Raw genomic sequence first — 13,247 nt, forward strand, 5'->3', positions numbered from 1 at the left:
TGGAGGTTGTTGTCCTCTAGAAATGGAAATGGTTCCCTTAGGATTCTCAGCATGACTGTGCCTGTAACTGTTATTAAGCAACCCAGCCTGTAGTTCGCTGGATTTATTGCATTTCAGTTTTCTGGTACTTGTCTGCTAACCAGGGGTCTATTGAAGATCTCTGTTAAGTAGTCTGCCAACACATCGGCCAGTTTTTTTGAGAATTCTGGAAGGTAGCCCATCCAGTTTCTTGTGTATGTCCTTACTAAGGACAGCTGGTTTCCTCCACATCTCCTCCCTCTCTTTCATACTGTGAGCTCACCGTTCTCTCCAGTCTACCCTACCTCCCTCACAGGATGGCATCTGTCCATTGATTTCCTTGGTTAACACTGAAGGAAGGTATTCATTCAGTGTCTGTGTTTTTTCCCCCCTGTCTTATTTGATTTCATTCTAGTTTTGCTCAGCCTGGCCAGTTCTGTCAAAAATTAAGCCCTTTCATTCCATCTACTGAATCCTTTTCACTATTACATTTGATGTCATCATCCTCTTTAAAAAAAATGGTACTGTTTTAAGGAGACTAAGTTACAAACCAAAAAAAAAAATTAGCCAGATCCACACAAAATGGCAGTTTGTCAGGAATTCACATGTGCAGTTCAATTTAGCACTTTCTTCTGTCAAATTGAGCAGAGGCCTTTTGTCTGAAGTACTGCATACCATGTCTCCTCCATCATTCCAGCTCCTTTCTACCTTTTGTCAGCCTATATCTTTGGCCCTAGCTGCTCGCCTCACCTTCCTTTGCAGACATGTTGGCCTTTCTCTTTTTGCTTCTTTTTCATAGCCTTGTCTATAGTTGTGAGTACTCTTTCCCTGACCCATTCCTATAGCATGTTTACCCCTTCCGTTTCCTCCTATTCCCTTGACTCATCCGTAACCTTCTCCCTTTCCTCATTACAATTCAGTCTTTTAAAATTCCTCAGTTTCTTTGTACTTTTAACTTTCCCTACTTTAAATCATAGTATGCCATGATCACTTTTGGCTTATGGTGCCTTAATCTGGACATTCACAAAATCCTCTGCATTGGTAAGGACCATGCCCAGAATTTTCTCCTTTCTATTTGCAGCAGTTGGCTGAATCTCTTATAGTCCAAGACATCATAATCTCCCATTCTGCTCCTTGTGGATTCAGATCCCCTATAAACATTACCATCTTCTACTCCAGTCCCTTATTCTCTGTCCTGCAGTCTTTCATTCTCCTCCCTTGTGTGTAGGAGATAGTAATCCACTGTATCACTCCACCAGCACCTCCCCCACTTTCTGTTCCTTAACTACCAGCACACCCAACCTTAGCTTCTAACTCTGGCTGCTTCCTTACTCGATTTAGTGTTCTTCCTCCTCTCTAATCTTACATCTGGCTGTTTCCTATATGCAGATTGCTATGCCACCCCCATTTCTCTCTTCACTGTCATTTTATAAGCAGCATATATCCAAGCACCTCAATTCCCTTCCCTTCTTGTCAGTGGCCCATGTTTCTGTCTTACCAGTGCTGTCTGCCCTCTCCTCCTGCACCACTCCCTGTAGCTTCCCTATCTTCCTACCTAGAATCTTTGTACTGCAAAGTAAGACTATCCAGTAACAATCTGAGTTAACCTTGTTTCTTCCTGTGTTACATTCTGCATCTCTTTTTACCTTCTGTCTGTCCTCCCCCTTCCATCTTAGGTTAAAGGTTCTGTCATTGTGATCTACCTTTCCAACTCAGTAGTAAGCACTACTGCCCCTTCTGGGGTAAGATGGAGCCTGTTCTTTACATAAAGTTGGTCTGTGTGCAAGGTCTCCGCCACCCCATCTGTCCTGTACATTTCTCCCTTGTCTATTGCCAGAGCCAGTCATATACTCTTTAATCCTTTTTTCTGAGCTTGCTGACTGCCAATACAGGTAACACATTTAAGAAGTCTACCTGCAACCTCCTGTCCTGGCATCTGTATCATCTACCCACCCCTGCTTTTCTACCACTTCAGTTGCCTTCTCTAGAAGGTCATTTGTGCCTACATGCACCACATCATGCATTCTTTCCTCCTACTTTGTGATTACTATGGTCACTTTCTCCCATGTCTTATTGATTCTAAGCCTCAAAAGTCAATCTGCCAAGCCTTCAAATGTAAGTCACTGCACAATGAACTCATATTTAAGGCACAGTATGAATTATTTCTTGATATGTGTTTGCATTAGTAGTTTAGTAAAATAAAGGAATTGTAAGACATGTTTTATATATCTTTTCAGTTGCTTTTCACCAGATGTATGTCAAGGTTGAAATTTGTAATCTACAGCTTTAATTCCCTTCTGAAATCAAGTAGTCCGTTAAATACTGTGGTATGAGTTCTACTGAGCTCTACACCATGAGTTGTAAACAACTGTAAAGCAAACCAGTAAATCTAAACTGTAAACCTACCAACACATTCCTAATAAGTAAAGAAATCAAACTGAGCTTAATTAGAACAAAGAAAGTAGCTGGTTATCCCTAATTTTCATTTTTGTGCTGACATAAGCTGACAAGGGGCATGTGTACCTGAATGGTGGAACTCATGTTTAGAGTGTGTTTTTTTCAAGAGGGCACAAAAATGATGCACCCAGGTGTTCTCCCACTGCGGTTGAATTCTCTCAGAGTTCATCTGGTATGGTGAATGATGTGCTTAATTGTTTGTTGTATCTTCAGGTGATTGTGTGTCAAGTGATTTAAAATATGTTTAATAAAATGTGTATTGTCTTTGTAAAACTGTTGAAATTTCTTGTAATGTATGTGTTTCTTTGCTTGTGTATTTTTAGGAAATTATCAGTTCTTTATCCAATATAATCAACAATAAATATGGAAAGAAGGTGATACTGTATTTATTGAGTCCTAGGGATCCTGCCCATTTTGTTCCAGAAATCATCAGTGTCCTTAAACAAGGAGATGGAAATGCTCACAGGTAATAGAGAGTGTTTGCCTGTAAATTACTTGTGATTAATGTGATTGTAGTAACCTTAGTGCCTGAAAGTAAGTAGGGCCATTTTTACTTGTGTCATAACCATTTCCAAAAAGAGAAATGTATGGTATCCCTCAAAGTCTCAGAAAAAAACGGTATGTAACCTATACTGGATCCAAAACAAACCAAGAAGAAACTTTGCAGTGTGGAGGGTGTGATGTTCACTTCCTGAATTAAGTTATTCACTTAGTTCACATAATAAAAATCGACCTGTAAAATATAACTAAATATGTGCTACAATATAATCAAATAGAAAATAGTAGATCGTCCACATTTGAGTTAAAAATCTAATGTCCTTTATTGAAACACACAAACAAGTGATCCTAGTTGTGTATAATATAATTTATTATATTATATATAATAAATAATATATAGTGCAATTTATACTGTACTTGGATTGTTTGTGTATTTCAATAAAGGGTATTCCATTTTTAACTCAACTGTGGACTACCTACTATTTTCTATTTGATTATATTGTAGCACATATTTTACAGTTTGATTTTTATTACGTCATTTAAGTGCGTTACGTAATTCAGGAAGTGAACATCACACCCTTCACACTGCAAAGTTTCTTCTTGGTTTGTGTCATACCATTTCAGTTCCTTCTTGCGAATGGAGATGGGGCTATGCACAGCGAAGAATGTGCACATTCCATTGTTAGGCAGCATAATTTTTGTGGGGGTTCTATATTTATTTATTACTTTTTTATACTTGTTAGCCTTGATGGACAGAGTCCATTTACAGCAGGGACCCCAGGGAGTGAAGTTGATGAAGGGAAAACAGTAATGCAAAACACACATACTGAACACCTAGTGCAAGCATCCATATTGCTGTTGGATTGAGTATGAAAAACATTTAAATTTCCTCAGTAAGCGATTAAAAAAAAAAATCAAAAAGTAAAGAATAAATTACTCAAGTAAAACCGCATAATATAATTAGGCGGAGATACAGAGAGAATGTATGACGAAACCAAACGACTGCCAGTGTTAGCCAGAGGGGTGCAGCCAGGATGTTTTTTGGGAATTGTTGGTCATCCTCAGGAATGTAGTAAACACCCTCACAACTATGTCCCTCATCAATTAAAAGAAGAAAACCTGTTAATGATGTGTTGTGCATGTCATATGCCTTGCTACACCCATGGTTCATCAGCCACTATTAAATGTGTTATTTGGTGTTATACAGTCTTGTTCCAGTGCAACTGCCACAGATAGTCACTGGAAAGCATACCTGTCTTAGAATGCAGCCATTTGTAAAATGCCTTCACTGATCACGGACAGTGTTTTTGGTCCACCCTCCTGAAAAGTGTTTAAGAAACTTGATGAAAAAGGAAAGACACTTCAGTCTGGTAAGTTGTAGTAGCAGTAGTTTCACTTGTCTAAGTACCTGCATCCTTGATGTGTCACCCTGTGAAGCATTGGCCCTTCTACCAGAAGCAAACAGAGGTGAACCAGTAGAGGATGATAAAACACTTTCTAAGAATAATCATTGAAACTGAAATGAGAAAAGTTTCTCTGGGCAAACAGGACCCCATGCACATGTAGTTACGAGACTCTCCGATCATAAATCATTATAGTCCACCATACGTTTTAACTGTCTGTTTGCCTCTCCCCCATCACTTCACTCCCAAAACCTTCAGGGTAGGAATAGTTTCTACATCAAGGTGAAGGGAGCCACCTGATCTCAAACCATTCTGTTAAATGTTGGTGCAAGGATTACTGCCACAGTATCCTTCTGACTGCATGGGAGTTGCAAGAGTTGGCTATTGGCCGATGTCTATTCATCTAGCCTAACTTGTAAAGCTTTGTCCTCCAAATAGAGCTGGTCTCCTTTCCACAGTAAGGACGCCAGTAGGATGTTTTCAGTAGGAAAAAGAAGAGCAACCTCTGCCATTTTCATTTATTTTTTGCCACATAGAGAAGCTGATAAACTAGAATTCAGTTCACTGTTTTCATCCAAGCGACTTGCAGACCACTGTTGTAAGTGCTCAAACTGGAGTTTATTTCTTGTTTTATTAATGCTGCTTAATCTGCTGATTTTACTGTATAGTATTACATTAATTTTGGTGCTGTGATTTTGGGGGTCTTTATTTATTTTATTTAACATTTGCTTACCGGGAAAGTCCAACTTGGAACAAAGCCAATTTTCAGTGGAGGCCCAGGGAGCAACACTCCAGATGTATGTCTTTGTAATGTGGGAGGAAACCAGAACATCTGGAGGAAACCCATAAGAACCCAGGGAGGACATACAGACTCCGCACAGAAGGTGCCCCATCCAAGAATCAAGCCAGAGAACCTCTTGCTCTGATACAACAACACAACCGCTGCACCATTGCGCCATCCAAGGATGAGTGTGTTCTCAGATAAAGTCATCATCAAGTGTTCCTGTAGGAGAGTCATTCGGTTTAGATGAGAGCCATCAGGTGTTGTTTTGTGAAGACTATAATCTTTAATAAGAAAACATTACTTTATATGACCTGCAACCTTCGTCTTTCTGACTTTTAGACCAAAGGAAGTTTGTTCTTTTTCCCACGGGAGAGCCTTCCATTAGTGGTTCTGGTAACCATAAAAATGAAAAACCACCGCAAGTTGGATAAGCTTAAAAATGTTAGTTTTGAAAGATTCTGTTAGCAGGAAGCTTTAGGACTTGGTGACCCTTTCAGCCAAAGTGCCATTGAGGTGTACCTTTCTGTCCTTCCAGCTCCAGCATCTGTTACTTCTGCATCCCCAACTGTCACTGCCCCTTCAGAGGCTGACAGTGGGCTAGTAATCTCACAACCTAGACAGCCCTCCATAGAAATTTCCACTGCATCACAGCTGTCTGCAGATGACTAGTTTCAAGGTATGTGCCAGTATGCAATGTTCTTCCCTTGATGTTTCCACCCCGTTTGTTCAAAAAGCCATAATCAATCCAAGTGGGCAGCATTTGTGAGAGGTTTTAAGAAGTCTAGGTTGACCAAGACTCTGGATATATAGTCAGTGAAACAGATGCACATTCAGGAGAAATCCACCCCAAAAGCTTGTCCAGGCATCAGCTATTTTTGATTATAGGTAATTCATTGAAATATTTCTAGCAGCACAGCAGCAGGTGCACTTTCTGGTGACCAAACCTTTGGTTTTCTGGTACAGCTCCTTTCACCAAGATTAATAAGAGAGATCCTTCCTAGGAATGATCATCTGACTCTGATTTTGAGGAAGTAAAGGACATTGCCTACTTCACATCATAGATTCTTAGGTGTATACTAGACTAACAACCACTAGGGCCCTTATAAGCCTAGCCATGTAACCCAAATATGGCCCACAAATGTGATTTATGTAGGTGGTGATGTACTGACCATCTCTGTACATCATCGACATAGGAGTCAGACCAGGGGTGAATTTCCAATTACCTATCCCTTGGTCAGAGTTCCAGTTAAAAAGGGATAGGTAGGAACTCTGCTTCACATGGGTGTGGAGCCTTTTCCAGAGAATGAGAATTCTCTGAGAAACATATCTTGGCTCTCCAACATGTCCTGTTTATGTTGTAAGCAAAACTTAAGTCTTTTAATCTAGAAGTTCTGATGCGGTTTGCTTTGCGGATGTGCAAAAGTCTCATCAAACAGGGTCCAGGGATGCCTTGTATGCAAGGCAAAGAGCACGTTTCAGAAGTCTGTATGATAGTGATTAAAGAGACGGGGCTTTGAGGCAATCAGTATAGGACATTGTGTTTACTCCCTGTATTTTTTTTAAAAGGAACCTTTTTGGATTTTCTTGTTGATGCATGTGTCTGTTCAGGTAGATACTGAAAGGGGACATTATACTCTATGATGGTCTGATGAGGGCCGAGTACAGTGTTATGATTACCTCTCTGGCCTTTGCTTATAAGTTGAGCAACATTGAAGGATTTTCTTACTACCTTGGACACATGGTGGTGGAAGGCTAGGTTCCTAGATCCTGAACTAATGAGTCAACCTTTAAAGTGGTAAACTTCCCAAAAGGTACTGTAATGCATTTCTTGGTATTGGGTTTTAAGCCTTGCCTTTGGCACCAACCTTTTGTCTGTATTAGACCTTCTTGAAGGGTGTTCACAATTTGGATTCAGTGATTTCTCCAAGTTTGCAGTCATCTGCAAAGTTGGTCAGTCAAAGGCCTTAGACTTTGGCTTAGACATCCAAGCAGTAGATGCCAAAGAGGAGTGAGCCCAGCACAGAGCCATAGGGACTCCACTGGTGACCAGTCTCTCTCTGGAGGATTCTAAACTCCTGGGTCTTATCAGAGCACCAGCTAGCTATCCAGTGTGTTATAAAGGGGGTTTTACCTAGTTCCATAAGTATGTTGACAATGCCAGAGTAGACTCTTGTATCATATGTTTTAGCCAGATTTAGATAGGCAGTATGTGCTGTTTAACCATTGCCTTAGTGACTTTTTCAAAGAAGTCCACCAGATTCGGTAAACATGACCTTACTTTGACAAAGCCAAACTAGGATGGGTCCAGTGTTTGGAGGTTTCCCTTTGTTTATAATTTCCAAGCTAATTCTTTCCATGGCTTTGCAAAAAAGACTAGTCAGACTAGACTAATGGGTCTGTAGTGTCCAGGATGTGTTGAAGGTCCACCAGTATGAAGGGGAAGACTGTTGCAGTCCTCCATTCATGTGGTGCACAAAACCTGTTTTAAGACTTTAGTTTAATGACTCCAGCAGTCCTGATAAGTTATATTTTAGACTGTTCAGGAGGCATCCTGGTATGTTATCAGGGCCCACTGAGGCTCTCTATTCTTGGTTTTAGTGAATGCAGCCAGTACATGCCATAGCTGGAGGCGCTATGTTTGAGTGAATTTTTGAGGGAATGGTTGGAGGATGAGAGGGGGCATAAAGGTGGAACTAAATGTGTCCGCTAACAGGTTTTACTGTAGCACTAGGCTCAGAGAATGTGGCACCATTAACCACCAGTTCAGGACATTGCTGTGTGATGCCCTTGAGGTTTCTGTCACAGCCGTAGAAGGCCTTATGGTTATCCTTCATCTGGCAGACTTTCTTAACCTCAGAGTTGGCTTTGCTTGACCTAATTATCCCTCTTGGTTGCCTATGTACTTTCATGAGAGAGTTTCTATTTTTATGGGAATTACCTTTCCTGATTTTTTGCCATAATTTGTTTCCCTTTTGTTGTATATCCTTTTTAATTTGGGATGCTACCAGGGTGGTTTGTTTCTAGAGCTAGTCCTGGGCTTACTTTTAGTAGGTACAGCAGCCTCTATGTAGCCATTGGTTGCTCAGTTTCTGAGAGCAATTCTTCATTAGCTGCTGTGTTTTCTAGGGTTGGAGAGGCACTGAATTTTGACAGGCCATCACTTATTGAGACACCTCTTCCTTTAGTCTTTTTTCTGTGCAGCTACTGATGTAAAAGTGTGGAAGGAACCGAAACCTTGCACTACTGGGGTGTTTTCTGCCACTCTAAACCATGTCTCAGTAACTCCACAGATGTCTGTATTCTCAAGTGCGAGGATGGCTTGGAGTGAGCATATATTTTTTTGTTTAGGCTCCTGGCATTGAGCAATAACACCTTGAGGTTCAGTTGAGTTGATTTTGCTGTTTTCTTTGTGATATGATACAGATGAAAAGTCACTTTCTTTTGCTTCTGTACCTGTGAATGTTGTTTCAGATAGCTCTGTCCTTCCATTTAAAATGTTCTTGTGGTAGACTTAATTATTGGATGCACACAGAAGAAATAGACTTGCTGGCCACTGAGGAATCCAAGCCAGTCACCATTCTAAGTCTTTCTGGCATTTTAGGACCTGTTTGAATGATGCCTTATTTGAACAACAGTTGCATCCTTTGGTCCCAAGGAGCCAGATAGGTTTACAGCTGTAAGGGAAGGTGGAGCTAGATAGGTCTTACAGGGTTGGGGAAAGATTCAAGCATCTCTGCAGAAGTACTGTAGCAGATACTGCAGTTATTTCACTGCATTCTAAGAAGGGGTCCATACCAGTAACCACTAGTAATAGTTTTTCCTAACAATAGAGTTAAATCTTGGATAGGATTTTTTAAGACATTATTCCTATCCTCTGCCTTAGGAAATTGCCAAACATTTATGCTTTAGTTTCAAACTGATATTCTCTGACAGATGTAGGGTATACTGAAGGATGTCCGAGGTGGTCCCCTGAAGTAAAAACTACTTGGGCCATTGCTGGTTGCCATCAGAGTTAGTAAGCATGCAGTTAATTTCAGCCATGATTCTGTAGATGTCTGTACCCAGGGCATGTGTTTCTGGTACATGATTAAAAAGGCAAACATGGATGCGGATCCACCCTGTACCAGAGATTTAAAAAGGATAATTCTGTTGCGCTTCTTTAGACAAGGATTTGTTTGGACCCCTTCTCAAAATGTGTTTGAAAGGCTAGAAGAAAACAGAAAGACAACACAAATAGTAAAACCACTTGGTAAAACAGTTGCTCCACCCTTCAGTTCTTTATTATAACAGAGATTTTCTTAGCAGTTTGTGGCCCTTTTATAGGAAACCATTCCAGGTAGAAATATTTAGACAAAAGAAAACCTTTTAGAAACGTCTGTTAGAAAGGAAGCAGATATTTCTTCACAACCCAAATAACAGAAAAAAGATGAAGGCAATAAAAAGTCACCGATAAACGTAAAAAATTGCCCAAACAACCACAAAGGAAGCCCGCAACACAGCTGGAAACTCAAAATCTTTGAGTTTCCAGCTGTGTTGCGGGCTTCCTTTGTGGTTGTTTGGGCCATTTTTTTACGTTAAGCAGATATTTCTCTCCTCTGTTGCTAACAGATTAGGCACTAGAGATTCAAAAGTAACACTGTCAATATGGTTATCTTATTGTATTAAATGTGTTTATTCAAAACAAGGTAAATTTTTTTGGGACCCAAAATTGCATTCTTTCATAGTAGTAGCCATCTCTTAGACATTCTTTTGTACTGACCTCTGTAGATATGTACAGCTGCTAAGTGGGTTTCTCTGTCACCTTTACAAAGTACTACAAATTGGATGGAATCTGTAGCTCATATTCAGCCTTTGGGTCATTGTCCTTGGAGGCATTTTTTCCTCGCAACGTAGCTCTCAATATCTTAGCTCAAGAAATCTGGAGAAAGCCAAAAATGATGGGGTAGCAAATATTCTTATAAACTTAGGAAAGTTGCTAGAATAAAAGATTGTGTTGGTATGAATTTTCTCAAGAATATGAAGTCAGAAACTCAAATGTATATCATTATTTAGTGACTTCAGCATTCAATAATTTGCAAGAAGCCTACAAATTTTATGAGGTACAGGCCAAAAACAGTAGCCAAAAATCTGGACATTGATGAGAGGTATGTCTAGGACCACTCATGTTGGTTGCTGGGAGACTTTGTCTTAGCAGTAGAGGAGAATGAACTATACCATGCCAGATTTGAAAGTTATGCATTTTTTTTATAATGATGGGTCTGCACGGTCATAGTTGGTCCTCCTCTTCCTTTAAGGTTTGTACAATTTTCACCCACCTTCCCCTTACCTGGCAGAGAAGGTAGAGAATTTATGGATGTGTTGAGAGACGTGTGTATTCACAGTGGCATTTTCCAGTCTGTAGCTGAAGGTGGAGAACAAGGGATTATGGGAAAATGGGAGAAACTGAAGCCTGAAAAAGGTTGTATCAGTGCTGAGGAGACTAAGCAGAAGCTATAGCCATAGCAGTTGAAGAGGATAAATCATGACCAAGCAGAGTAGCAAGATGGTAAATACACTACTTTCAATTATTTGATGCATCTTCAGTTGAAATGTATATTTAAGCCAATTTACCTTTGTAGTGAATTTATTCTGAACTTTATGAAGAGACCCTTTATGCAGAGGATATTTCTTTCACTTTCCTCTCCTCCCTTCTTACAGTCTATTTTATATACTCCTTCACCATCACACTCTTCTTTCACATTCTCCCATCCACTTTTTCAAGTTGACTGACTACCCTCGATGGGGATTAGTCCCTCAGTACATGCCTCTCAATTGTTCAGATTTTTGCCTCATATTTTTAGTCTGTTCCTCATAAAATGTGTGGCTTTCTGACAAATTATCGTGGATCGAAGTCACTAAATAGTGACACATTTTGTTTCAGGATTCGTATCCTTCAAAAAATGCATGCCAACACATTTATTATTCTAGCAGCTTTCTAGGTTTATAAGACCAGTATTTAAAATCTGTCCCTATTTTTGGGCCTTTGTCTCCCCATTATTTTAGGCTTTGTTCAGATTTGTTGTTGTAAAGTATGCCCCCGTATACTGCAATTTACGCCTCCTTATCCTTTAACTTTTTATCTTTTGGTAATACATTTATTTCTTAAGAATAGATTGCTTTTCCACCCTCACCATATGTATCTAAGCCATATTCATACTTATCAGTTACCATATTCATATGTGTTACTGTAATTCACCTGCACAAACTGAATTGATATTATGTAAAATTGTTATGCTACAATTTCATGCAAAAATATTTGGTTCTAGCTATACTATCATGTGGATGCATAATCTGTTTTAATGTGATAAAAAAACTCCTAACTTAGTTTTTGTAAATATTAATTTCATGTGAAACATTTCTGCATTTTATGCTATAATTTTATGTTACGGTATTGATTCTGTGGAGATTTGCCCCCATGCTTCTGTTGAAAAATGGGTTTTTACAGTAAACAAAAACAAATATGTAAATAAATTAAATGTATTCCATCTCTGTATTTTTTTTTTTTTATTTATTTCCTTGTGTGGAGAACCAAAGTTGCAAGCACCATTTAATGTCATTCCTCATCAGCTCTATGGAAAAGTATTACAGCCTTTATTTCTAGACTCAGAATTCTTTGGCAGGTGTTCAGAAATACTATGCTTTAATCATTCATCTTGTAATTACATTCTTAATCCATTACAGGGTCATGGGAGAAATGGAACCTGCCTCAGCACTGAATGGGTGCAGTCATGAATGGGTCACCAACCCATCACAGATCAGACACACAGATGCCCCCTCATAGCTCGCACACACACACACACACACACTTTTATAGATAAAGACTAATCATTAACCCATAACGCATCTTTTAGATATAGAAAAATATTACCTGGTGAAAAGGACTCTGATGATGCCTTTTCAGGTGAAAACGCTTAGTCATCGTGTTTTGCTGTGTCTTGTGTATTAACTATTAATAAACCAGCAATTTTAGCACGAAGCTCGTGCATGCTGGTCACATTCTTTTTGTTTTCTTTTTTTAACACCTTTATTGAATTATCACTTGTGACATAGGCACATTTACATTTATGTAAAAGTAATCAAAACTATATTAACAAGTTAAAATTAACAAACATTATGCTTCGCATATATTGCTATATAACCTAAGAAATATTATATAAATAATTGAATTCCTGCCCCCTTTTTTAAAACAAGAAACATCTTTATTAAACCATCACTTACAACATAAGCAATCATATATTTATATAAATGAAAACAAACCACACCGGCACAGTCCTAGTTGCAAGCATTTTACATCACAAACCATAGTGACAAACTCTCAGTTGCAGATATTATACAATACTTATAATCTACCTAGTTGTTTTCACTCAAACATTATATAGCTCATTTAAGTCCTGCCTCCTTTTAAACCTCATTCCTCCCCTTTATGTATTGTTCCCACACTTCCCATTTTTTCCTATGTAGTTTGTCCTACCTTTTTCTAAAGATTTCAGTTCCAGTTGTTTTATCTCTGTTACTATATTCACTACTTGTAATATATATTCACTACTTTTAATATAGTTGGTTTAGATTTTGATTTCCATTTTCTAGTAATTGTTTTTTGGCAGCCACCATAATTAGACACAACATGGCTTTACCATGTCTAGGCAGTTCCGATTCTGTATCATAGCTCAGAAAAAATCATCTCCCTCTTCACAGCAGTCTGCCCACCCATCATCTTTAACAGTGCAGACTGCAGGGAATCATTATAGTGTACCAACTCACTGCACTCCCAGAAAATATGTTCTCAATTACCTCTTTCTCCCCCATCACACCTTTTGTGTGTGTACCTTTAAGTCCCAGTGGGTGTGGCTTGAGCCTTTAAAAAATGAAGTTATCACCTTAACAGTTCTAACAAGTACTCATCGACAGAGGTCAAATATCAGTACAGTTGTGTTTGACATCATGATTGCTTCAAGATAAAATATTCCAATAACTTGTATGTAGCATGGTTTTGGAATTATTAATGCTAATATGAACAAAAGCAATATCTGTTGACTAGAGGCACAATA

At 39.0% G+C, this 13,247-nt stretch overlaps 1 protein-coding gene across 2 annotated transcripts in view; it reads left to right on the forward strand.

Annotated features, from left to right (window-relative positions):
• PUM3 (pumilio RNA binding family member 3) overlaps window positions 1-13,247 on the forward strand; it is a 907,478-nt gene that overhangs the window by 528,744 nt on the left and 365,487 nt on the right. For both annotated transcript variants that reach the window (XM_044061088.1, XM_044061087.1), the window contains exon 14: window positions 2,799-2,941. In XM_044061088.1, the coding sequence (XP_043917023.1) occupies window positions 2,799-2,941 (143 nt within the window). The remainder of the gene's footprint in view (window positions 1-2,798; window positions 2,942-13,247) is intronic.

Source organism: Protopterus annectens, chromosome 2.part0, assembly GCF_019279795.1.
Source record: "Protopterus annectens isolate FY-2018-M chromosome 2.part0, PAN1.0, whole genome shotgun sequence".
Lineage (NCBI taxonomy): Eukaryota > Metazoa > Chordata > Ceratodontiformes > Protopteridae > Protopterus > Protopterus annectens.